The sequence below is a fragment of the Plectrocnemia conspersa genome, unplaced genomic scaffold (assembly GCF_051122295.1).
Source record: "Plectrocnemia conspersa isolate PC_06_02 unplaced genomic scaffold, ASM5112229v1 ptg000003l, whole genome shotgun sequence".
Taxonomy (NCBI): domain Eukaryota; kingdom Metazoa; phylum Arthropoda; class Insecta; order Trichoptera; family Polycentropodidae; genus Plectrocnemia; species Plectrocnemia conspersa.
The window spans coordinates 10858288-10884452 of record NW_028277167.1 but is presented as its reverse complement, the minus strand read 5'-3'; the positions used below and the strand labels follow the sequence as shown (position 1 = coordinate 10884452).

Sequence of the window (26165 nt, the reverse complement as noted above, 5' to 3'; positions counted from 1 at the left end):
TTGGACGCATTAGGTAAATGCATCTTTCAAATGGACCATAAACAAAGGCCAGTCGGTGTCTTAACAAATACAAAAAAATGCTACATCGGATCGATAAGTGTTTAAATTATGCTATTTACGCAAAAAAATAAAACTTTTATAATAAGAGTAATATACAATAAGAGTCTATTTCCACCCTCTAATCGTCACATTAGACTACACGTTGAAAGTAGGAAGTGCAAAAGCAATTAATCAATTAAAAAATCAGTTTTAATTCCTTACTTCTTCCAAAATATTATATTATACATAAGAACACAAAAATACGATACCCGTGCCACTATTTATGTAGAACCATATAATTTATAACATCTGCTAAATATAATTTGAGAGATTTTAGAATAGATTTGAATTTTTAGTTCGATGAAAAACAGTGTTAGCTATGTTTACGAGAATTATGTTGAATATATATGCATAATCATTGTGTCGAATTTAGTTGTGCAATATATTTTTAAATCGTCATAAAACTAATGTATAGGAGGGAATTTCGGCTTACAATGAGAACAATGAACGGAATAAAACCGGTTGGATCGTACTCTTACAAAAAACGGTCAGTACCAGATACGTCACCTAGCACGTAACAAGCACAGTTTTGACGAATTTCAACATTTAAGAGTGTAACCATTGCCAAATTTACATGAACAAATCCACCTGCTTCAATGGGTCAAATAATATATGTATTATATTAGATAAAAGCTTCTAGCCGACATACGTCATCACTTTCATTCGAAACTTTTGGACTATCACTTCGCTTTCGACTTGGAATATACGAGAATTCAGCCCGACCCAACCAAGCAATCGCCTTTTAAGAACTGTATACAAATTGTACGACAATGTTTTAAATTATTTTGATCATCGAAGAGTAAAGAGAAATATAATCACTATTGATGTAATTACTCATTAAAACCCATATACAGTTTGATAACAAGCCATTAACAAATTATACGTAAATCTTAACCTTTGACTTTGATAAAGTTTTTTAAATTTATCAAACGATAAAGTAATATTGTTATTGAAAAAAATAACGATAAAAAACATGGCTTTAAATAATAATTAAAAAAAACAAGTATGTATCTGGTAACATCAGGATGTATTCTAAAAGTGAAAGGGTATTTGAAGTATTAAGTTACAACCTGTAAGAATAAACAAAAAATAAGATCAAGTTCACGGATGTTTATGTAACGGCAGCTTTCATTACCATTATACAACAGCATGTTTCTTTTATTCGCTATCGAATGACTTTTACGTTGCGTAATACCATTAAGGTTACGAACTTTCTCTAATTTGAGAGTATGAATAGGCATTATAAAATGAATTGTTAATTTTTGAATGAATACATATTTCGCTTTGAAACATTTAATTTAATTTGTAATGAAAATGTATCACTTATTAATAATACATAATTTGTTTTAAACGTTAGAAACGATTAGTACACAAGGGAATTACTGCCATAGTTCATATGTAGAGATTATAATAACAATGTTTTGTCAAAGAGAAAATATTTGTTTTATGTATTTACGTTAGAGGTTTAACCTTTTCCGTTAACGTTGAACGCCAATCACGCTAATTGGTGTATAATTTAAACCAAAATAATCGAACGGCTCTCCATCGGTGAAACCGGAGAGAAATAATGTATTGAAAAAACTCGTTTTCAATTTAAAATCCGAGCTACGCTTCGGATTCAAATTGACTAATCTTTTTAATGCCGCTGGTATCATTCGTTTTACTGGCGATAATCCAATGTAAAAGTACATAGCTTGCGCAAGAGTTTGACAAAATTAATTACACATAATTCTGGATATGTTCTAATGAACTTTAGTTAAATATTATAGATAATAACAGTATATTGAATGTCGTAACCAAATAATCTCGAAATAATGATAAAAAATTACCAATATTTGAGTATAAAGTAAAAAACATACACAAGTGATTCAGTGGGTATATGTCAATATAAAAAAAACCTCGATCAATGACCGCACTCATTAAATTACATATAGAGAAAAAATACAGAATGTGCACATATACATACACTATGCAGAAATAATGAATGATTAGACCGCTGCCAGGTCAAACGGGGCCGTTGGAATTGCATAACCAACCGACTGTATATTACCTACTATTATGCATGCAGTCATTAAGGTGAAAAACGCTATGGCTATTAGGTAATTTAAAAAACGAAAATTTAATTTGTTCCATCGCGCACCACATCATTAAATTGAGAGAATAGAGGGCATGTAATTCGAAATCGATTAACGTTTCATAACTTTATTGCCAAGATATATTTGATTATATGATATAATATCATAATTTACTGCCAACTATGCCTGAAGATGGCTCCATATATTTGGAACTAATGTGTAAACTTTATTTAATAAATTGGAGTGAAGATAAAGGTGTTCGTGTATTTTTCAAGAATCATGGCGCACCTTAATTTACACTAATGAATTATCCAATAAAATCAACTATAGTCACCGCAATATACGATAGTGAATACTATTTTTAGGTGTTCCATTTGCAATCATATTAATAACTAAATTTGTTTTTCAAGACAGGTATACATACTTAAAAAAGATCTGCAATGCTCTTCTAAACACACATTAGTGCAACGACTGGTTTTTTAAAAACAATTATTTTTTCCCCTGCTGTATTTCATGTCTTTGTTTCGTTAATTCCAGTGAGAAAATGAGTTTCAATAGGTTTCAATAAATGGCCGATTATTTTAGTGAAATATACAACGTTATATATTTTTTTAACTACACTTGTAATAAATAAAATATGCTTAATTTACACAAATGGTATTTTGCCAACGATTAAACAAAGACTGTTTATAAAAATATGTATTAATAGACGTTGTGAAATTGTTGCCTACTCTACACTCTCGCGAAGTTAACCGAAGTCGGCCGGGGTGCGAGTAGCGTTACCACACTCTCATGCGACTTCGCAAGGATCTCATACGCGCGCGCGCTCTCCGACGTCTCTGCTTTGTGCGATACCACGTATAATAACTATATGCGTGTTTTGAACACAAAAAATAAAACAAAGGAGAAAAGGGAGATGGTAGATGATTGCAATGCACCATCCACTACAGTGCAAAAATTAAGCTACGATGTTATTTTTCTATTGTAGCCGCTGTATGTGGCAAATAGGGATTGTTTCCCCTTAATTTCTCTATCGGAATTTTGTTAATTTGCTGTAGTTGCACCCGGGCATTGTGGACTTTTTTTGTTGTTGCCCCCGTTATCTCTAGGTTCCTAAATACACGACTCCGACTGAAGCAATTCCAAAAAGTAAAGCGTTTGCTCATGTGACCATGTTGCAGCGCTCATCATACGTGCGAATTACAGGACATGCAACACTGAAATAGAACGAGTAGTGTGATGAGTCATTTGGTGCTCCGACTTCGGTCCATTTGACTCGGGCCACAAATACTGACACGGTTCGGAAGTCGCTCGAAGCTGGCTAAGGCGAAGCAAAGTTGCCCGAAGTAGCCCACTACTCTCGTCCTCGCCTAGCTTTAATAACATTACTTTGATTACTGAATTTCGCATTTCAAAGGAATAAGTCTACGTGTTTAAAAGGATGATCTTCTATGCATGGTTTAAATTTTCATAAAATATGATTCTGTTGTAATAGTATAGCCTGATTTAAGAAGCGATCGATGAATAATTCCTTCACAATATTACCATATTTCACCATATTATTTTCGGATGTAAACTCGATTTTGAAGCATGCTTTAAAGCTTATTTGCTGTTTCAAGTTACCGTATACTATTTTTACGGCATCTAAATGTCGTGAAACGGTTGCAAAGGTGTTTGAGCAATTGCTTGTGGATCAGCTTTAAGTGTTTCTCAATATTTTTTCATATCAATCGCCGCCGATATGAAATTTATTGAACCAACGCCTTACAGTTCCCTGATTAACAGTACCCTCACCAAATCCCAAACTGATATTTATCGTGGTCTGCGCAGCAATGTGTTTCAATTTGAGCTCGTACAAAAAATAAAGAACACATCACCGCTCGTGAAATAAATACAAAATATATAGTTATTGATTACAAACGCCTTATTCCGACTGACTACAAATCGGCGACTTGATATAAATCAACCTGATACTATATATTAATTGCATCGAAGAGTTGGCGACGTTAAAAAAAGAACCACAATGGATAAATAATCTACATTTAAGTTGAAAATACGTAGGCGACTACTGCGTTCGCTGCGGAAGAAGTAACAATCTCCCGGGCGAAACCATTACACCAAATAAAGGAATCGTTCTCCGTGAATTATATTCAATTGGAAAATAAAACAATGCCAAGAGGATCGGCCATTAAACTGGCGGAAAAGCACTTTGGCATGATGAGCCGCTTTGGCAAACGTTTACAAACGCAAAATGGATGTAACCGCATTACGGTGGCCAAACTGTACATCCTTACATGAAATATGTTAATAAAAAACTGTCGAGATCGAGTTATTGAAGATAATTCAGTTAAAATTATACGTATGCGGCTAGTTAGGTTACATAAATTTAAAAGCAAAAATGACGCTAAGCAGTCGAGACACGCGAACGGTTAAAAAGCAAACGAATCGTGATAGTTAGTATTAACTGCGGTTTAGTTTACATTTGCAATTCATGACCGTTAATCCGACATAAACCGCAGAGTGAATAGTCTGCATTGAAGATTTTTTAACCCTTACTTTACTATACACATATATACAGTAGAGTGCAAACAATGAAATTAAAATATATCTATAATCCTTGGTTGGATTTATTGGAATTAGTTTAAGTAAAAAAATCAATTAGGTTATCAATATAAGACAAATTTTATAGCCAATCATTTTTTGAAATGTCGAAATAGATGCAATTAATTGGTTAATGGTAAAAATACTACCATTGGTTTTAATTTAGTGATACTACGAATGTGCTTACGCGATAGGCGTAAACTGACGAGACTTTTACCGGTAAGTAATTGTGAAACATTTGATAAAGGATTAAACATGGACAACTATAAAAGAGAAGGGAGTGTATACTGTCGTATACCTACACAAAAACTGGACTGTTTGCATTGAGGAAGAGTGACGGACTCTGTTGAGAGTAAATTATTAAATTTGTTATCAAAATGGCGAAAGACACAAATAAAAGTGTTTCCATGCAACAGTGCGAAATCCAGAGAATAAAATAATCTGGGGGATGCTTCTTATATTCCGATATGCGGTGGATTAATAAACTATCCTGATTTTTTTTCATCCCTTTGGTGGACAAGATTTACTTATGACAGAATAAAATACATACAACTCTTATTAACGATCGAGCATGGGCACAACAACCTCACCATAATCTATACTTCGTACATGACAGTATATTTAAAAGCCCAGATCGATTGAGTAATACCTAAATTAATTTGCATAATAAGCCACATATAACAAGTAAACATCTCTCAGGGGATTTAGCTCTTTGAATGTCTCGATGCTCGTGCATCTGCGAAGTCGCAAATTGCACCCCCTGCAGATAGAAAACGTCTCGGGTGGGTCGGTGCCTGTGTGTGTGTGTGTATCGGGCGGGAGTAAGAAGGGATGAATGCACTTTGAGAGAGGTCATCGAGTGCAGTCGCGCGTCTTTAGCCGAGGCGAAATGCAACCAGGTTGCAGTGGTGAATTATTGATTAGCTCACAAAGAGCGTGACTGAAGGGGGTGGTTGGCGGACGGGGTTGCGCGCGCCCGTCTGTCGACAACACACCTCTTGAGGCACTGCATAAGACACTGACCGGTCGGCTCTGTGAATAAAGGTTTTGGAAACAAAGGTTTTAAGGCTGACCAAAATAAATAAATCAATTTTTTCCTATATCGCTCAGATTAGGCTTAAAAATCTGGTTACGGTTAGGGGATTATATGTATAAGTAATAATGTACCTAACCCATAACAAGAAATAAAAAACGTATTCTTTATTTTATATGGGGCGAATTTAATTAATGGTGATAAAAAATCTTAAGATATGATCACCTCACTTCTTATTAATAATTTGGGTCACAATATTTGCGCATTGGGGTAATATAATTGCGACCACTTCGCTATCAGGCATCGAAACCAGAGTTGATGGTCAGTTGGTAATGCCACATTGATATGTGTTTAAGCCTTTATTTTAAATTTTTCGGTGATTGTACAACACAAAAAAATATATCGAGAAACCTTGAATATTGGTAAGTAAATTTGAGAACATACTGATTAATTTTACAATCGTAATCATATCTTAAATGAGATTTTTATAAGGCCAAATATGGAACTATGTCCAGTAAAGGTTATGATGATATTGCCATATCTAGCATTATATGTATTGAGTGAAATAAATATATATGACCATATATGGCACTACACGCAGTATTTTTTATTTTTAGGTAAAATGGAACCAAACAATTTTTATTGACACAAATGTTTTTTTAACATTCCCAATACAAGCGAAGGTGAGTATTTGTTAGATAATGCTGAATTTGATATTTTTCTCGAAACAATAAAATAATCTGTACCTAACATAATAATAAATAAAACGTCGGAATCAGAATTAGAACAAGATCCACTAGAATTACAAGAAAACACTATAAGTAGAAAAGGACAAAAGAATAACATAACAGATCATAAACACTGCCAACAAAAATAACAAGTCTTGAAAATCCATCTGTTTTTTTAAATATTTATTTACTACTGACGACGATTCAACATGTGTGGAAAAATAGCAATGGGTACTGCACATAGGTTTATTAGAAAGATATTGTTTTTATGTTTGCATTTCCCAATTAATTTGTATTTTTTGTTATTAATGCAGAGTGCCATATATGGCACTCTGTATTAAGAAAATAAGTCAATTTTTTTTGTTATTTTTTATCAATGTATTTTTTTGCAGCAAAAAAAAACATGCGATAAGGGTTAAATAACAGCTCAATAGCTTTTTTATTTTTTGCATTTGAACACAACCTTATTTGTTGGATGAAGGACAAAATTTTGAAGAGAACGTCTAGTCACCTTATCATAGAGAATATAATGTATTTAACAATAAAGAAATCGTATTTAAATAAAATATTGTAATAAAAATACTTTCTCATCTCTGTTATAATAGATAATAAACTAAATTTAGTAGTTCATGTAATAAAAACTAAATGAAAAATAAAATAAAAGGATTTTGAAATATAAAAATCAAAACGTTTAAAACATATGCATCATTTAATTTTAAACTATCAAATATAATCAGAGTATGATACTAGATAAATTCAGTGAGATTAAAAAAAATCTGTAATATTTTTTTAATTAAAAAAAATATTTGATCGGAGAATTCAATGAAACCAATATTTCATATTCAGGCAAAAAATTGTTTAAAAATAGACCTCATATTAAAAAAAAACAACATATTTTAATGCGCGGCTTATTACGCCTTTTTATGTAAAATCTGTTGAATAACAATAACAAGTATATATTTTGAAAGGAAAATTATATATTATACTAACTAGATTCTACATAGATAATCGATTCCGATTTCTTAGAATCAAATTTATAATAGAAGATAATGTTATATTAATTGGCTCATTACATATATTAATTAATCGCTGTTCGTATCTAATTAGAATACGCGCTGTAATTGCCAATTTGATTGTGTTTTTTTTATAGAAAAAACAAACAACGGTTTAATCGTTGTAAACACGTTTACAAACGGTCAATCTTGACGTGAATATCCAGTGCCATTATGGCTCTGTTTATTGTTATCCCTGACCGGTTTCAAGGATATGCAAACAGTTGTAAGTTTCAAGAACACCTCAGTTTATCGGATTATGGGTGTTTACATATCTACGCTTGACACAAACAATAATTCAATTTGATTTACAATTGAATGCACAATACATTTTCGCATTACCACATTACCTTTGGTTCTAAGTACATAAATTTAATTCAGATTGATTTATCGCCTGTTCCATAGCTATTTATATATATTATAGATACGAAATGCAAAATATTTTATTTAAATGGGTTTAATATAATTCTAATATGAATCTAATAAAATTATCTCTAAAATATACTCACAGAACATACAAATAATTTGTGTAAGGGGTCATACCACACAACTACAACAAATCACATTATGCATCAAAGCAATATTAATAGCATGGAGGCGAGCAGTTATCGTCATCCCACACAAACCAGGTACGACTGGATACTGCATGAAACCTTGTTCAAATATATACGTAGCATCTCGGATGCACTTAACATTTAGCGCTAATGGTTCACCGAGGGGTGCACTTGTGGTGGGTACTAGAATAACCCCGGATCGGACGGAAGACGCTGGTGCACTTTTTCACAGTTATACGGGTGTAAACTGAACTGCTTCCTTTTTTGTCTGCAGTTTCCTTCCTCTCCTCGCGAACAGTTGGAAACTTTCTGAGGAAAAAAGGAAATAAGGACGGATCCGACTGGCGGGTTTCTCCACAAGTTGAGGCCCGACGTGCACTTTTATAAGCATTCAGAACACCATCGCACAGAAAGGAACGATTTGCGCAAATAAAACCGCAATTGTTCCATCTTGACCTGAAGTGGTGCGAGTTTTAACCTTTTGCGGTCAAATGTAATTATCCCATTACAACCCTTATGGACCAAGGTATGTTTAAGCTTAGAAAACAATTTCTACCTAATGTAAGTATTAGATATATTAGGTATTAGTTGTAACGATCCAGATGTTAAATAATTTTCAGTCAAAATTATGCATACACCATTATGCATACACAATTATTCTCAGAACAAAAACTGTGATTTACATTATTTTATTAAATATTTCTTGATCATGAGATACTTTTCAAGAAAATCTCGAGTGTGAAGGTGTAGCAAAATCAGCCAAATCATATTAATTTATGTAATTTTGAAAGATAATAGCAAATCCTGTTATTATAATTTACAACCGATTGATCAAACTGCAATGTATCGATTTAAAATGTATTTCTCGCAATTTTTGATCAAAATTTAATGTATTCTCTTTCGATCTATTCTGATATATTTTGTCGCAGGAAATGTTTATCAGTTCCCAAGAAATGGAATTTCTCAATAATTCTAAAGTAACTTAATGAAAAAATATATACATAATATACTATTATAGTTGTATGTAAAATACTACTGTAAGATCACCCATAATTACTGAATTTTCTGGAACTGTACATAGTAGCAAAACAAAATATCACAACAATAGCAGAAATAATATTAGTGTGAATTTTACACCAATATTATTCCTGCAGTAAAATACAGAGAGATTATTTTTATTGATATCAAAAATGATGATAATTTCGTCAAAGCAAATTGTATGTAAATCGATTAAATCGTGTATTTTCACATGTTATCTGGACATTGCGGCAAAAAAATTGTACGATTTGCTTGAAACACGTGTTTCGTATCGTTCCCATGAAGTTTAGAAAAAAGTCAGCTTGCATGTGACAGCTCTTCACCAGATGTCAGACCGTCTCGTCTTTCTTCACGGAAAGATAACAATTCATATTCAAGGCCAAGTCACTCCCATTGTCTGCGCATTGTCCGACAACACCGTGAAAGACTTTCGAACAATACCATGCATGCAATTCCAATGTGCCGAAGATCCCCTTGTGAAACTTGCGCCAAGTCATAAATATTGTTTTTTCTAAAGAGTTGTAAATAACTCGGTCGACGTTTATGGCAGGGTCCCGTCCTATATCCTACAAAAAAACCTTAAATAGGGTGGCTGCCGAAATTAAGCACACAAAAGAAAGACGTGAGATTATGCAAGTCGAGTTCGTAAAAGTTTTATGGACTACTCGGTGTGCTTATTGTTTCCTAAAACCCAAGTAATTACAAGAAACCTTCACAAATCACACCAAAGACTTCTCGTTATCTATACCACCCAAGAACACAATGCGATACACTTGTCTGCAAATTGTACCTGAACAGCTTATTTTTTTCGTTGTTAAACGTATATTCTGTATTTTATTTTAATATTATTTGAAAGAAATAACAATCAAGGGTCAGTGGTTACAATCCGAGCATATCATTCACCACCTGTCAGGTGCATAAAAATCAATTTGGACCGTGAAAAAAACTTGATCGCAGGTAGTAAAAAATACCGAGATACACATGCAATATATAAATGGCTCAAATTGCATCATTATCCAGAAATAAAATTGATTGCGTAACCTAAATTTGGGTTACCGCATCAAAGATTATTCGATCGATGTAGCGTAAAGAAATTTCTTTAAAAAATCCGAATATTCTTAAAATACTACGACTTATGTTACGTAATAAGTGTTGGAAATTCTGCACACTTAATGTATTACATACGCTCTAGTAGTTTTTTAAAGCAATTCGACATGAACATCACATCTTTAGGAAAGCAAATTCATCACAGAACCATAACTAAATCAACTTAGTATGTGTCAGCCTGCTAGGTATATATATTTGACAATGCATATAGTACAGTAGATACAATAGGCGTTTTTCAATTGTCTGATGGAACAGGTGCCCAAAGGTGCAACAAAAAGTATAGGATTTCAATTCAGTGCTAGTGGCAAGACCATGCAATGCAGAATTGTTAAATACATATTCACAAATATTCAAATAAATTCTGTAAATATGCTATCAAAGTTTAAAAAAAAATTGCGAACGCAATTTTAATTTAATTAGAATTTCGGAATTTCAATTATTTTCGAAATTTAATTAGAATTTAACAAAAATGAAATATACAAAAATCTGAATCGTGTAAATTTAAAATTTGAGAAAATAATATACATATGCCTACGAATATATTTACAAAAAATTACTGTACGCTAGCTAAAATCCGTAGACATTTCAGTTTGTCAGAAAGAGCAGAAACGAAAGCATGTAGTCTTTCATACTTGTTTTTAATTTTGGTCGGTCTGCTTTTACGTTTGTTTATGATATATGCAATTGTAAGGTATGAATTTTCAGTATTCTCAAACACAACTGGGTCGAAAGCCCATGCTTTACAGGTTGGCCAATCCAATGCACAACAATCTACCTATTCATAAGCATACACCTATATATTAATATATTTAAAATTGTTCTCATTAATAACATACATAATTTTCCTGTCTGCAAACATCTATGCCCGTAATTTTAAATTTCGCAGTTTTCGTGTTCACAATTTTCGTTTCGGTGAAAAACCGGTCATCAAATTATTACATAAAAAAATATTTATTAATGCAAATGTGATATTATTATTATACCAGATACGTAATCACTGCATAGCTAGATTATAATTAATCATCACAATATGAAAAGCTAGGAAAACCTAATAAAACCAATTATGTGACGATCTATCTGAATTGTAATCATAATAATCATTAATTCCGATCTCCCAAAAGCGATATAAATTTTAAAAATTCTAGAGCCCATATATTATACATGTTAATAATCAGCGGCTCACGCCACTGTTTTATCGTGCTGGTAATGATATTATGACTTCGTTAGAAGATTTAGAAATAGCCACAAATAATTTTAATTTTAGTTTTTTTTTTAATTTTCTAGGTACTTAATTTGGAATACATATTCAATAACAGATCCTGATTAGAATTTGAGGACGAGAACTGCAAGAGCCGCGGAGGAAGACAAGAAAAACATATAATTGCGACAAAAATATCTAGCTTTTTAAATATGTATTAAAAGCTATTTTTAATATATATTAAAGCCTGTTTTTAACCTTATATTATCTTCAACATTATTATGTACTGACAAATTTATTGAAAACGGCATGAAGTTGCTTTTGCACTCCAATTTTTTTTTCAAAGTTGAACACTTTTGAAAAAATCTTTTAAAGGGTTAAATAATATAGTCAAAAATCTATTTCTAAGTATTACACCTGACTTTTGGTCAAATTCTCACACTTCAACCCTAACGAGCTTATTGGTTCTTGTACATTTATGTATAAAGGTGTACATATATTCGTCAGTAGTTCGAAGCATAGAGCCATAATGAATTTTTCGTCAACATTACAAATGAAAAAACAGTGAAATCTCAGTATAGCGAAGCTCACCGGACCGAAAAAAAATTTTTCGTTATATTTAATGTAAGGAAGATGATATATTTTAATTTTATTTTAAATTACCATATTACTACAGCATCAAAATAACCTCTTACAAGATTGACAAATCGTTTTTGTCCATTTTTAAGGATAAGGCGAAACACATTAAGTGTCGCTTGTGAACACATCCGGCACATTCCAAGTCAAGGACGAACTGAATTCGGAGAAATATTGTGTCAAGTTGTAACGTCATTCTTAAATTCTGATCAAAATATTTCGTTATACTGAGATCAATCTTCGTTACAATGAAAACATTTTGTTTGAAAGTTTTTCGGGGACAAACTGAAGATTCGTTATACTGGGAATTTCGTTATTATGGTATTCGTTACAAAGAGAATTCACTGTATAGCAATTCAACAGTATCATAATTATCACAACAGCTTTCATTTAACAGAATATAATAATTTAAAACAATTTGCTCGAAACCTGATTCGACAAGTTTTCAACATTTTGAAGCAATACAAATCTTGATAGCCTCTTAATATAATATCATTATATCATATTTGAAGATTATGATTGCCGTTGTAACAACAATAAAGAACAATAATATAGGCGAATTCCAAAAAAAAAAATATTTCATGCGAATCGAATTTTAGAATATTAAGGGCAAGTAAACACACGTGTCTACACACCATTTGTAAAGTTCAGGTATATTGGTTTGAGCTTTTTTATTTATGTAATATTTAACCATATTCGCAATTCGTGAATTTCAATAAAAATAAGTGAAGTTTCCTAAAAATGCTTAGGCATCAGAAATTCATCTTCAATCCCCTGCACAAATAAAATAGTAGCTACAAAAGCTTCGTGCATTATTGTACGATGGAACAAGTACCTAGTTCTGAAGTGGAATAATAATTATATTTATTAGTCTATGATGATTGGGTTAGATTCTAACCCAATCATAGGCATATTTGAGTCCGACGTTTGGCACAATTAACATTTTATTCGACTTCATGAGTCAATGTCGGTAAAACCCATTGGTCAAACGGTTGTTACCAAGTCAGACACGGAATACTCGCATTTGTGGACAAAATTACCTATTAATGGAGTGTTGTTAGTGAACATGTTTGTAAATCAAACAATCAAAACTGATACACCCAAACTCGAACACGAGAGCATCAATATAAGGTGCTAATTCGACGGTGTTAATTGATTAGCTCGTTGCGCAATTAGTTCGTATTAACACACGTCGCCATGCAAATTGAATGTACATAATGTACGAGTTTTAATTTTGACTTGTTCCATTTCTGGACTAGTGTAGCGAATTATTCAATCGTGCAAAACTGTGTTACAAAAAATATAGAGTATAATAACACTACATGAGCATATTAGAGATGGGCTATTCGGTCGTGATCTAGTTACAAAAAATATGAAATAGCAGTATCACGATGTCCATGGCGAATGTTAATTCGTATTTTACATAATGCGACGTGACAATTCAACTAACACGAACCTGTTCACAGTTTGCGCTGATTAATAGTATAAATATAATTATTTCACATATACTACGCCTAAAATGATTTTCAGTAAAGTGACAGTTAAATGTACATATATACAATAGTATTAAATATATATCGATCAATAAAAAGAGAGTCCAAATTTTATCCCGTTTTGTATGTTTGTTGTATCATTTCAGACAAATGACATTACTCAATCCCTTGTATGGTTCATCCCGAAGCATCTGATATAAGCAGGATGCATTATTTCATATGTCAGATTCGTAATCCGATCAATTCGTTGAATGACTTCTTGAAAGGATCCAAATACCGTGAAGTATTCAGAGCTGTGTTGTGAGGTGATTATGGTTGGATTAACATTTATATTTAAGAATTGTTACTACCATATTTTTATGATAAGTGATTCTATAGTAACGCTTAACATTGCTTTTTATTTTAGCGAATTAGCAGCTCTTTTTAATAATATTAATGGAAGTACTTTGTAGGAGCAACACAGAGTAATCACTACTAGAAATTGCTTTTAACTCTACATGCCCTTTTTTTTGAACTGGTGTATAAACAACTATATAGTGTACTAATCAGTAGTCATAAATTAACATACATATATAGAACGCATTAAAATAAAATCTACACAAAATGTAACATTGCGTTTACAGTGAAAAAAAACATTAACTCAAATAAAACTTGTTTAAATAAATTATAAAGCAATAGCTAACCCTTTTTTAGTCGATTTAATTAATAGGAGCGTCTAATTTGTAATATAGCTAACTTTCCCTTCTTGGTCTATTTTTTTTTAATCTTTATATTGCCAAATGTAGAAAAAAATAACTTAAAAGTATTATATTGAAAACTGTATCAGAATTGTGAGGCTTTGATTTCCAGAAAATATCAGAAAAGAAGAAATTTCAGAGTAGAATCCGTTGACAAGGAATCTAATTATGTTTCTTCTTGTAACGAAAACAACTCGATATATTATCTGTGCCAGATGGATTTAGTATCGAGTCATTATTTTATATTTTTTCGTGAATATTGGATATAATTTATGATTTTAAATTTTTACAAAAATATATTAAAAATACTATAACTTCGCGTAGCAAATACAATAAATTTGTGGAACATCGGTTAAGAAGGAAAGTTTCTTAGGTTAGGGTAAATTAGTAATTACGTATATGGAAAAAGTTGGGTTTAACTATTTGTAGCTCTCTATAAAGAAAATGTTTTTACAATTTCTGTTAAAAAATATATATTTGTACAATCCTTTTGAGCCATCTAAATAAAAAAATATTCATGAGACCTGCTCTTATGTGTATGATATTAAATGGCTTCCTATTCTAATATTGCTCAGTTACACTCTAGGATCCCGAGAAAAGAATACTACCAACTACGATGAATAAGTGATTCAAACTTCGTTTAAACGCCGCAAACTATTAGTACAGCCGGGAATTTTCTAGCAAAAACAAAATCTATTGAAACTTTTTTTTCGAAAAAGTATCGGTGGGATATTATGACGACATATAAAATAAATAAACAATGTGCCATTTTTACTATCATTTACCCAGAAAAACAGAATATTTTTTATCCTTCCAAGCCAGGGTTGTCACATTACAAAATATACAAATAAAACAATAAAAAAATATTATTTATAAAACAATAATATAAATTAATTTAACACAGATGTATAAATTGCCCAAGGAAAATATGCATATATTTTCATATTCATATATGTAAATATACAAAAAATAGGTATAAGCAAATTTAATGCAGACGAATTAAAAAAATATAATGTCAGGGTTGTCACATTAGATAAAGAAAATAATTTAAAAAAAACATTGTATGAGTACAATAAAACAGACAAAATTAAAAAAAATGCGAAATTACAATAAATTGATATTGATAATTATTGTTAGTAATAGAAAACACTGAAAAGCTACTCTCATTGAACCTCAAATAAAACTTGGATTTAGATCTCAGTAATATCGATAATATATGCGATTTATTCAGTCCAATTTTTTTTTATTATCCTATGTGATGTCACTATGTGTTTTACGTTACACAAAACACTTGATATTAGCTAATAAAATGAATAAAAAGTGAAGCGCGTTCATTTTGTATGGCCGGCCTCATGCGCCCAGACATAGTGCGCGTTAACACGTTTAAGGCGCAGAAAGGGTTAACTCATTTCTCTCAGTATAAGTTTTCTGAAGATTGTATAGTTCCGCATGTGAAAGAAGACAAGTCATATTACTAACATTTGTAGTATAGCTGTTAAGTTATAGTTTACGTACATGGTACGACATTAGTTTTCAAATAAAATCTCATTGCTGTCATCAAACAATGAGATTAGTGTATCTATATAATTTTATGATGGTATGGGATCCATCATCCATCCATCACACACATCAAAGAGTAGACTGTTTGTGTAAAAGAGCATCTCGAGGAGCTATCAAGATGCTACGGGTTGTACACATGGCACCGAGATTTGGACACACGTCTCCGGGTGCCATCAACAGGAGGAGTGCTCGTCTCATGTCTCGGGTCCGAGCCGATGCGTCGTCGCACAGGTCAACGCATCCAGGCCCCGGTAATTATAACGATGCAGCTGTCGGGCAGGTTTGCGGGAACGCCAAAAGGAACAAAAAGAGGCTCACTCTCCTCTCTCGACGCAGTCTCCGTCCACACATTTTTGCACCGCATCCGAACAATCGCCGAAGATGACCACACCGCCACTGGCGCTACGTTCGTCGAGACCGGTTTCGGAGAGTTGTTAATCCTTGCGCGAAAACTGACACCGCATAATGAATGAGAGGATACGACACGCACGCAGCAGTCTGCTCACCGTGTCGATTGACCAAGGCCGCGAGTTGACGAGCTATAAATAATTCTGTCAATCGCCAACATTAAGGTTGCAGACTGAGCACGTGGACTTGATGGAAGAGATAGGAGAAGCGAAGACATCCCTCTGTAGTCATTAACTGCGTGTTCTTGAGGCGTCAGCATTGAGAATTGTAATTACATATATTCAGACTCCAAGATGACAACTGTAATTATAGTGCTCTGGATAAACCAACGAGAAATGGGATGCTGTCGAGAGAGATGAAATCAAAAACGCGCAAAACGTGCAAAACGATAACTAGCGTGATAGCAATCAACGTGCGATATACGTTTAATACTTGGAGAACCTTGAGATAGATCTATATCAAAAGGGCAAACAAATAAAGTTAAATTATTGCAATAACTTCTTCAAGGTCTTAGAATAAACGCTTGACAGCCATGAAGATAAACTCAATCGAAGATTGATTCTTCCTAGAATCTAGGAGAATATTCTCTGAGTAAATTGTTTGCAATATATGTATATACATACATATGTTAAAATTTATAATCCTCACTTGGATTTCTCAAAAAAAGTATGTATGTATGTAACCCACTTTACCAACAAAAGCTATTTAAGTATACAAATTATTCTATTGTATATATCATACTAATAATCCAGACGGTACTGCTGATGAAGGTTCAGCTATCATAGTTAAAAATACAATAAAACATTACGAATTATATAAATATGATAGTAAACGCATCTAAGCCACTAGCATAAAAATAGAGGGTTAGGCTTGACCCATAACTATATCAGCTGTTTATAGTCTATCAAAACATAAAATACAAATGGACCTAGTGTATACAATTTTATAACACATATGGGGCAGTGGCATAGCTATGGTGGGGCGGAGGGGGCGGGCCGCCCCGGGCGGCACTTGCTTGGGGGCGGCATATTCGCGATGGGATCGTCTAGTGTGGTTCTTAACCCTGAATGCACTAAAACATATATAAATCCGCGAATAACAAGATCTTAATAATAACCAATTTATTATTTTAAGAAAAGTTGATTTTATGACCCTGCAAAAAATGTATGGGAGGGGCGGCAATTTTAAGGATCGCCCTGGGCGACACATACCCTAGCTACGAAACTGATAAGGGGTGATTATAATGGGGCTCGAAAACGACATACCAAAAGGAAGACAACTACTGAAAGTTATGGAAACTTGCAACCTCACTAATCTTTCTACTGAGCAACCAACATATTGGCCATCTGATATAAGTCCGGACCTTATAGACTTCTGCGTTATAAAAGGAATCTCAGAAAATTATCTCAAAACTGAATCTTTATTAGACCTATCATCAGATCATAATTACCATGTGTACAAAAGTAATAAATAAGGCAAAAAAACATCCTTTTACAATAAGAGAACAAATTGGGCAGCATTTAAGGAATCTTCGAACGCATAATTTCGCGCAATGGGCCTGTAAATTGCCTTCTAAGATCGTGTGATTTAACACGTTTAATTTTCTCTAGTATATGTGAAGTCGCTAGTCTACGGCGATAAACCAGAGACGATGGATGACTTGGAAGCCAACATTCGCCGCGTTATTGCCGATATACGCCCCCAGCTGCTCAAAAAGTGGTCGAAAATTAACTTCCAGATTGCGCTTTATACGAGAAGCGGAACCCATATGCCCGAAATCATATTTGAACACTAATGGCATAAAATTATCTTTCCAAGAGAGATATAGTAGACCCCCCAATAACACTGTAAATTGGGGACGTGCTATTTGGGTGACATTTACTTTATGTGTGATCGAGCCAAAGGGAGGATATCTCACCACAAGTGCCTGATTCGTACGTACGTATTAAAAAAAATTGTATGAGTATTTTCTAGTACCGCAACTACAAGCACCCAAATAGCAGGTTCCCAATTTACCATGTAATTGGGGGGGGGGGCTACTGTATATGATATTTAATCACACAGCATAATCCTCAAAACTGAAATCTTAAACTCGAGAGTCAAAATTGATCTTCACTAGTTCATTTTTTAATCAAAGTGAAAATAGAATAGCACTAAAAACTACTATTTAGTAATTGATATGTTATCCGATATGTATGTAGCATCATAAATTCTCTTTTATGTCACAACAATTTTAACTCTAGATATCATCAGTCAGTTCACAAAGCTTATCTTCACAGCCAACTCATTCTTCCAAGAGATAAATATATTTTGAATCCTCAACTGAGTTGGGGCTGGATGGACAGTTTTTTTTAATCCAATTCTTGTACTTATCGCGATATATATACATATCGTATTCAGTATTTTAAATTTTACGAGGTCCATTTTTGTATATAGTACATGTATCACTTACATTTACGACACATCACGTCTAAATTCACCTCCCTAAAAAGTGCGGTCAAAACTCAAACAGCAGCGGTTGGTGGGATTTATAAGAGTTCATTTTCAACGCTAAAAAAGAGAACTTCCCGTAATCAAAACGAGCTCGTGCCACTTCAACCATAAAACTCGCTCAAGGGTGTTGGCGTTACGAGCAACCCTTTCCTGCTTATGTGCATGCGTCGATAGAGAAATGCGATCATGTGCGATGAAGAACGGTCGTTAAAAAGGATTCAAAGCACCATGCATAAACATATAAGCAAAATCATAACGAGCGTTCGTAAAAAATAAAGATCTCGCGGCATCAGGCGAGTCTTGAATCGGGTAATTAATGTGGTTATTAAACATGCTACTCGAGCTAGCGCCTCAGCCCTTCGGAGTGATGCTTGTGGCCGTGTAATAACAGGAGATAAAAAGCATGTTTCACGACTAGACAAAGTGCCCTCTGTGCGATGAATCACGATCTGCTTCCATGCATCACACGGACTCGTCCTTTTTTCCCTGGGAGCACATACACGCCCGACGGGAATGTAAAAAGTCAGATTTAACCAGCAAAATATAATGAAGCAATTTCGCGTAATTGCGACAATCGCTGTTTGTTTACAGAGGGAAGGTCAAAACAGAGTGACTAATTATGATTGATTGGAGTGCGAAGATCGTCAGTTATTTACTTATTCAGAAGAACATTTATTTTATAGCTTCTCTAAATACAATGCTAACCATGCATCGGTAGACAAGTCATGCATAAACGGCAAAGCAACCGAATTGGTTGCAATCAAGATTGCATGTTCATGGGTTTGTCACGTTATTGTGTCAATTTGAAGAACAAAGAAGAGAAACTGTCGTGTTTCTAAATATAAGCGTGAATCAATGTCAACGAGGATAAAACGTTTTGCAAGCACATGCTAGACACTTTCAGTCATCGTTTTTCTTTTATGTTCAACATCTTTGAAATAATGTTACATACAATACATTAAACACTATCTGATTGCATATTTAAATAGATAAAGAACATGCTTTGTGTAGTATAGTAAACCTTACGTCAAAACATCATAAACACAAAAGACATAGCTGTGCTTTTACTGTGAATGATTCCTATCAACGCACATTGCTTCAAAACCGAGACTGTTTATCTTGTGGTTGCGCCGCTTGACGACTTTGTAAAACATAAAAATGTCAACGCTTGTTCTTGATCTTATTCCTTTCAACTTTGATAAAGTTTTTACTTTTTAATCTTGACATTCTGTTAATTGGAAAATTTAATTTCACTCTCACGTAGAAAATTTTTCTAATGAGGCATTAAAAATTCTGGGGGGGTATGTAATGCGAAATGCAAGGCGTCTCAAAAATTTAGTCGCACTTTGTACTTAATGTCACTGATATTAATCGGTTTAAAATATGGAGTTTCAGCTATATTCTTAACCATAAAATACATAAATATATTTATTACTGAAAGAATATGGTGAAGCAATCCTAATCTAAAACTTGTCTTATTCCAGATGTTCGCTCCGGAATTCACTCATGCGCTGCGATCTTACACAGTTTTGATCCATCATTTAAAAAAAAATATTTATGCATACATTTAAACTTCTTCCAGAGGGGATGCAAAAGTTAGCCAGTCAGTGGTAGTTTTTTTAATATTTCGATTTCATTAAGATTAATAGTATTCAATTAAATTACATGCAATTTTCTGGCCAAATTCAAGGAGTGGAGGATAAATGCGCCCACTTATCCCCTCTTAAAATGAAGTCCCAACTTAGAATCCACGTCAAAAGCAATAAAATCCTGCCGTTGCAGTGGAAGCGTTTGGTAATCTAGCGTTCATGAGGAAATAAACAGAATTATAACCAATAGGAGGACGCAAAAAACAATTATCACTTCTTAGAAGTCAAAAGTTCACGTCAAAAGCAATAAAATCGCGCCATCGCCGTCGAAACGCTCGTTACCGAAACCAAAATTCGGTTTGAATACACTTTGACCAATACTCTCATATAAGAAGTCCGAGTTAAAATCGGTAATAATAGCTATCATATTTTAAAAACATAGTGTAATATCGAAGCGCAGACAAACTATGGAGCAATATGCGAGATGCAACGTCTGTCTGTACTTTTTCTTACACTTATTTCCCCCTGAAAGTGAGTTGGCTTAGTTTGTATTTTAGACTTGGCCTAAAGAAAGTTTTAAAACTATAATTAGATTAGGTTTGGGTTTGAACAAAAAATGTATGTTTCGCAACCGTCAAATAGTTTCAGCGACATTTTAGAGTAGCATATAATTTCACTAACGCATATCAGTTAAATTATATCTTCACTAGTAGAAACATATATCTACTGGTGAAGATGCATTTGGACTTGACTATTGAAAATATTATTTCACCGAAAAATACACATTCACTGTAACATTTATATATAATGATAAGTATGTACATGTGGAAAAGTTGAAATCATATAATTTTAGTAGCACATGTCAAATAAATTATATTTTCACTGGTAAAAATGTATTCCGATATGATTTCACTGAAATGACAAATTTTTGGGATAGATTCAAAACTGTTTTTGAATTTTTCTTTGATGGATAACCCGAGAAGTTTTGGTTTAGAATCAGAGACGACATTTTAGATTTTTTTATGGGGGGCGAGCAAAAGCTGACCAGTAAATAGTCGTTTTTTTAATGTTTTGATTTCATTATAATTCATAATATTTCATTTAATGACATCTATATTTTTGGCCAAATTGACATTTCCATTTTGCAATTTGTGTTTAAATTTACAGTCAATGTGCATTATAATTTTTAAAACATATGTTTTTTGATTCAACTCAGCTTTTATAAAATGTGGCCAATAAACGCTCGGTATGTTGATGGTTTGAGATTGATGTATGATTAAAAAATGAGTCACGTGAACGACATACAATACTAAGATAGATAATTTCCTTTCTCAATAACAATATTTTTCGATGTAGATCTTCAGTTAAATATGAGAAGCGATAGCCCAATTCGTTACAACGGGGTAAATACATTCAATAACCACTAAGTATGTACTGGGACATCAAACTGAAATCAGTGATACATATTATATTAATTATACATTATAATTATAGCTTACAATCAATATATGTCACTTTGCACGATTTTATTTTAATTATTCATCAGTAAGATTAGGAAAATCTAGGAAAACTTGATGATCGCTCGGAATTACAATTACATACTAATCACCAATTCCGATCTTCCAGTCACGATTGAAAAACACCAGGGCTCAATATAGGAATCGAGCTCAGATCTTTTCATTTGAAATTAATGGGCAACGCTGAAAATATGGGTGCTGCATGAATTGCACTTGTCTGAAAATTCTTTCTTTATTGTTACATTAAAAAGGCGAACCATTTATACAGGATGATCCAATTCGAGTTTCCTATGTTGACAGCACTGTAAATCAGACAGCTGTCAATAATCACGCATGTTCAAAGTTCGCAACAACAAATTTACGAGATGGATCGCTTAAAATTGTTCTACAGAAATAACAATTTTGTACGGAACGAGTAATCGAAATTTACGGGAGTTTTTGGATTTTAAATATTTGTACTCAGTTTGGTTTGCCATTACACCATGAATAGACTTACGCCAGAACGCTTTCAAATTGTGCAAATTTAGAGATTGCTCTTGATTTTCACTACAAAATTTTGTTCAGCGACACGGCTCATTTTTGGTTGACCGGCTACGTCAACAAGCAAAATTGCCAAAAATACATTATTGAGACGCTGTTATATCCACAAAAAGTCACTGTTTTGTGTGCTTTATGGGCTGGTGGAATCATTGATCCATATTTCTTTAATAAATATGATCCCGGCCAGAAGGTTAGTCAATGAAGAGCGCTATAGATCTATGATTATTGACTTTTTCGTTTCCCAATTGAATGGCAATGTGTATATTAATCATTTATGAACAAAATTTTCGCTATGAGCAATTTTCGTTTACGCAATAATCACGGAACCGCGTTTTGTAGGTCTAGTTTCTGACATTCACCACCAATTTTTTTTTAGCACTAGCTCTTCTGGTTTGACTAGAAAACCGAGCCGAAGGCAGTTGGTCGTTGTTGCATGATAATGCACAAAGCGAAGATTGTACGCGAATTCTTGGCCAATACAAGCATCGTAGTGCTAAGCCACCCTCCGTATTCACCTGATTTGGCTCCCTGGGACTTCTGGCTATTACGAAAAATTAAGTTGGCGATGAAGGGAAAACGTTTTGATACCACTGATGACGCCCAAAAGGGTTCGACCGAAGCCTTAAAGGCTCTTACGGTTTTTTTTACAAAATGTGTTTCGTGATTTTCTATGATCGTTTCCAGAGCTATATCGACACAGAAGAGATGTATTTCAAATTAATGAATATAATACTGCAGAATAATAAAGTTTTTTATCACTCATCGCGAATTTGGGACAGATGTGTAAATAGCTTAGAATACATACGTCGCGTTTGCTCTATAAGTAACCAGCGAACGAATACACAATTAATTACTGACTGACCAACAACCACGACACAGAATACACACAACAAATATATCCGAATTCCCTTTAAATCAAGGATGCATCAGCACCACGAATACGATTACAACGATTGTGTTTCAGATGTTTTCAGGTTACATTTGGCAAAATATCGGTTGGCCAGTCTTGCCGTAGACTGTTACATAGACATATTGGGGAACATTCTCACCTAACATAGACGACTCCGTTCCCGTTGACGATCCTATTCCACCTAAAAGGAACAACAATACACTGCGGTTCCAGCTGCTGTTGATGCTGTTGTTGCTGCTGTTGTTGCTGCTGTCTACTATCCGTCGTCGCGAACGATTGTTGCACTACGTTAGTCGCCTGAGCTAGCGCACCGTTCACCGCACCCAAATTCACACCGGAACCCATCACTGCACTTTGCTTGCCAGGCAACACGCCTAGCATGATGCCTCCGGGCGTCCGAACCAACTGATGAGGCATGTTGTTCACTATCACTATTTCGTCCCTCTGGACGCCGCCGTCCGAGCTTTGCTCGTCCCTCTGGCCGTCGACGTCGAATCGGTGCTTGTGCCCGACGAAGCCGAATTGGCCCCCTGACTTTTCGCACCGAAACTGGCCCGAGAATGCGTCGACTTCGCCCTGGAGGAGAGCTTTTGCCGACGCGTCGGACGGGTCGTCCTTCGGGAGCGCTAAGTCGGGGCCCCTGTAAGGGGGCAGTCGGGACGGATTCTCGTCGACTCCGTCCTCGGTCTGCTGCTGGTGCTGTTGGTGTTGATGTTGCTGAAGCTGGGGTAGGAACTGATGCTGTTGTAGCTGCTGTTGATGCTGTTGCGGCTGCTGCCGCTGTTGCTGCTGCTGCTGCTGCAGTCGAGGCCGAGGCTGTTGGGGCACGTACAGCAGCAGGTTCTGGAGGGGGGTGCCCGGAGGCCCGGGAGGTTCACCCTTGCCCGACATCGCCCGGGCATGTCACGAATGTGTTGCGTTTGAACCGCCTCGAGGCGCTCCTGAAACAATCGAGTAAACGGTAAACTCGAGAATCTATTTGAATAAATCATTAAAAATATTACACGCGATTATGTGACACAATACTACACGTGAGAATCATCATTACTCTATTGATGACCCTAAGTGAGTGAACATGACTTAGTAATGTCACTTACCTCTCGTCATTCTAAAAAATATTTTTTCATTTTATTTATTTATATAAGACGTTTTTTAATTAGATTCGTTACAGAGAGTTATTCGTGGGGTGTTCATTTTCTGACCAACGCTCACTCGCTGCCGCTCGTTCGCTTGCACCTAACTTGTTTCAATTTTTATAACGTATTGATGTAGAAAAACAACGTAACGTTTTGTCAGAATGGCGATGTAAATAAATTAATAAAATGTATAAACAAATGAATAAATAATTTTTTAAAAATAAATTTGACCCAAAAGAAAGTTTACGTAAGAGACTAAAATTTTGCCTTAAAAAGAACCAGATATATCTAAAAAATCCTACATTGAATATTTTATGAGATATAAAAAAAACAATGTAAAAGTGACGTGACCGTAATTAGATGTATATAACTAGGTTTTAGCCGACTGATAAGGAACCAAGAGCCATCCATATTCTGATGATTTGCGAAGAACAAAAACTTGCATTACATGAAGTAGCAGTAAAATGTAGTTTACTGCTACTTCATATTAGCTACAGGCTGGTTGAAAAAATGGTGTAGTATTTTTTAGACCGCGTTGCTTTAAAAGATAACGGTTGTCAAATTTTCATTTGAAGATGTGAGATTTTCATAGCATATGTTTCAGAAAATTGGGAGCCAAGTAGCACTGTATGCCTGAATTAAACGGTGACATGCCTTAATAAATTTATACAGCTACTTTTATTTACTGATAAGGATCATCTACGATTCGTATTATGGTGATACAGTAAGTTCTAGTTTTATCCTCTGTTATTTTCACATCAGTTCATTCACGTAGTTTTCGATAGTGTTTATTGACAATAGGTAGTTAATTTTCATAAATGGCAATATAATCATTTTCAACTTGCTTTTAAACACTGATTCAGAAACGTCTGTTTGACAGATATTGAAGGATTTTAGGATTGTACCCATAGGATTAGATAGCATATTACCATGGTAAACCCAATAGCATTTCAAGCAGAGAACAAAACACGACTTGACAAACATCATCATCGGGCTGAGGTTGTTCATTACCTACAAAAAGAGCACGTCGCCGATTTTTTACAGCGTCGCTTTGACATCATCGGGCTGAGGTTGTTCATTACCTACAAAAAGAGCACGTCGCCGATTTTTTACAGCGTCGCTTTGACTATGTCCTTAGATCATATATGGCACACGGTTCTTGCGCAAATTCGAGCACATAAACAACGAGCTAGCGCGTTGGTTTCGGTTTGGGGCCCGCGTTCTCGTTTGTTTGTGTACACAGGGGCGACGCGCCCGCGAGGTTGAGCGTTCGCTTCGGTGGTAGAGGGCTCACCTGGGGGGTCCATGGGCGGCGGGAGCGGGACGCGGGACGCAGGCGTGTCCTCGGGGTCAATCCCGCTCGCCCGCACGCCCAGCACGAGCAACCGGCAACCGGCCGTGACGAACGACCGCCACCGCCTCCGTCGCGACCACTATGGCCGACATAGTGGCCCCCACTTCGCGACCGACGATTGCAGCGCCGCTTGCGGATCAATTGCGCAATATAAAAGAGAGACATGTTTTTTACTATCATTGTGTAGTGTCATTCACAATGACACTTATATGCATTTTCACTTTTTTTTTAAGAACTGAACAATTCTGATTTTTTTTAAATAATATTATATGTTTTAAGAATTAATATTCATTTTTTATTCATTTTA

General features: G+C 34.5%; 1 protein-coding gene across 5 annotated transcripts in view; it reads right to left on the bottom strand.

Annotated features, from left to right (window-relative positions):
* Positions 1 to 25941, bottom strand: part of LOC148236582 (uncharacterized) — a 188960-nt gene extending 163019 nt beyond the window's left edge. For all 5 annotated transcript variants that reach the window (XM_088182103.1, XM_088182106.1, XM_088182104.1 and 2 more), the window contains exons 1-2: positions 25799 to 25941; positions 23508 to 24309 (exon numbers count right to left, since the gene is read on the bottom strand). In XM_088182103.1, the coding sequence (XP_088038229.1) occupies positions 23508 to 24259 (752 nt within the window). In that variant the 5' untranslated portion in view covers positions 24260 to 24309; positions 25799 to 25941. The remainder of the gene's footprint in view (positions 1 to 23507; positions 24310 to 25798) is intronic.
* Between the last annotated feature and the right edge of the window lie 224 nt (positions 25942 to 26165).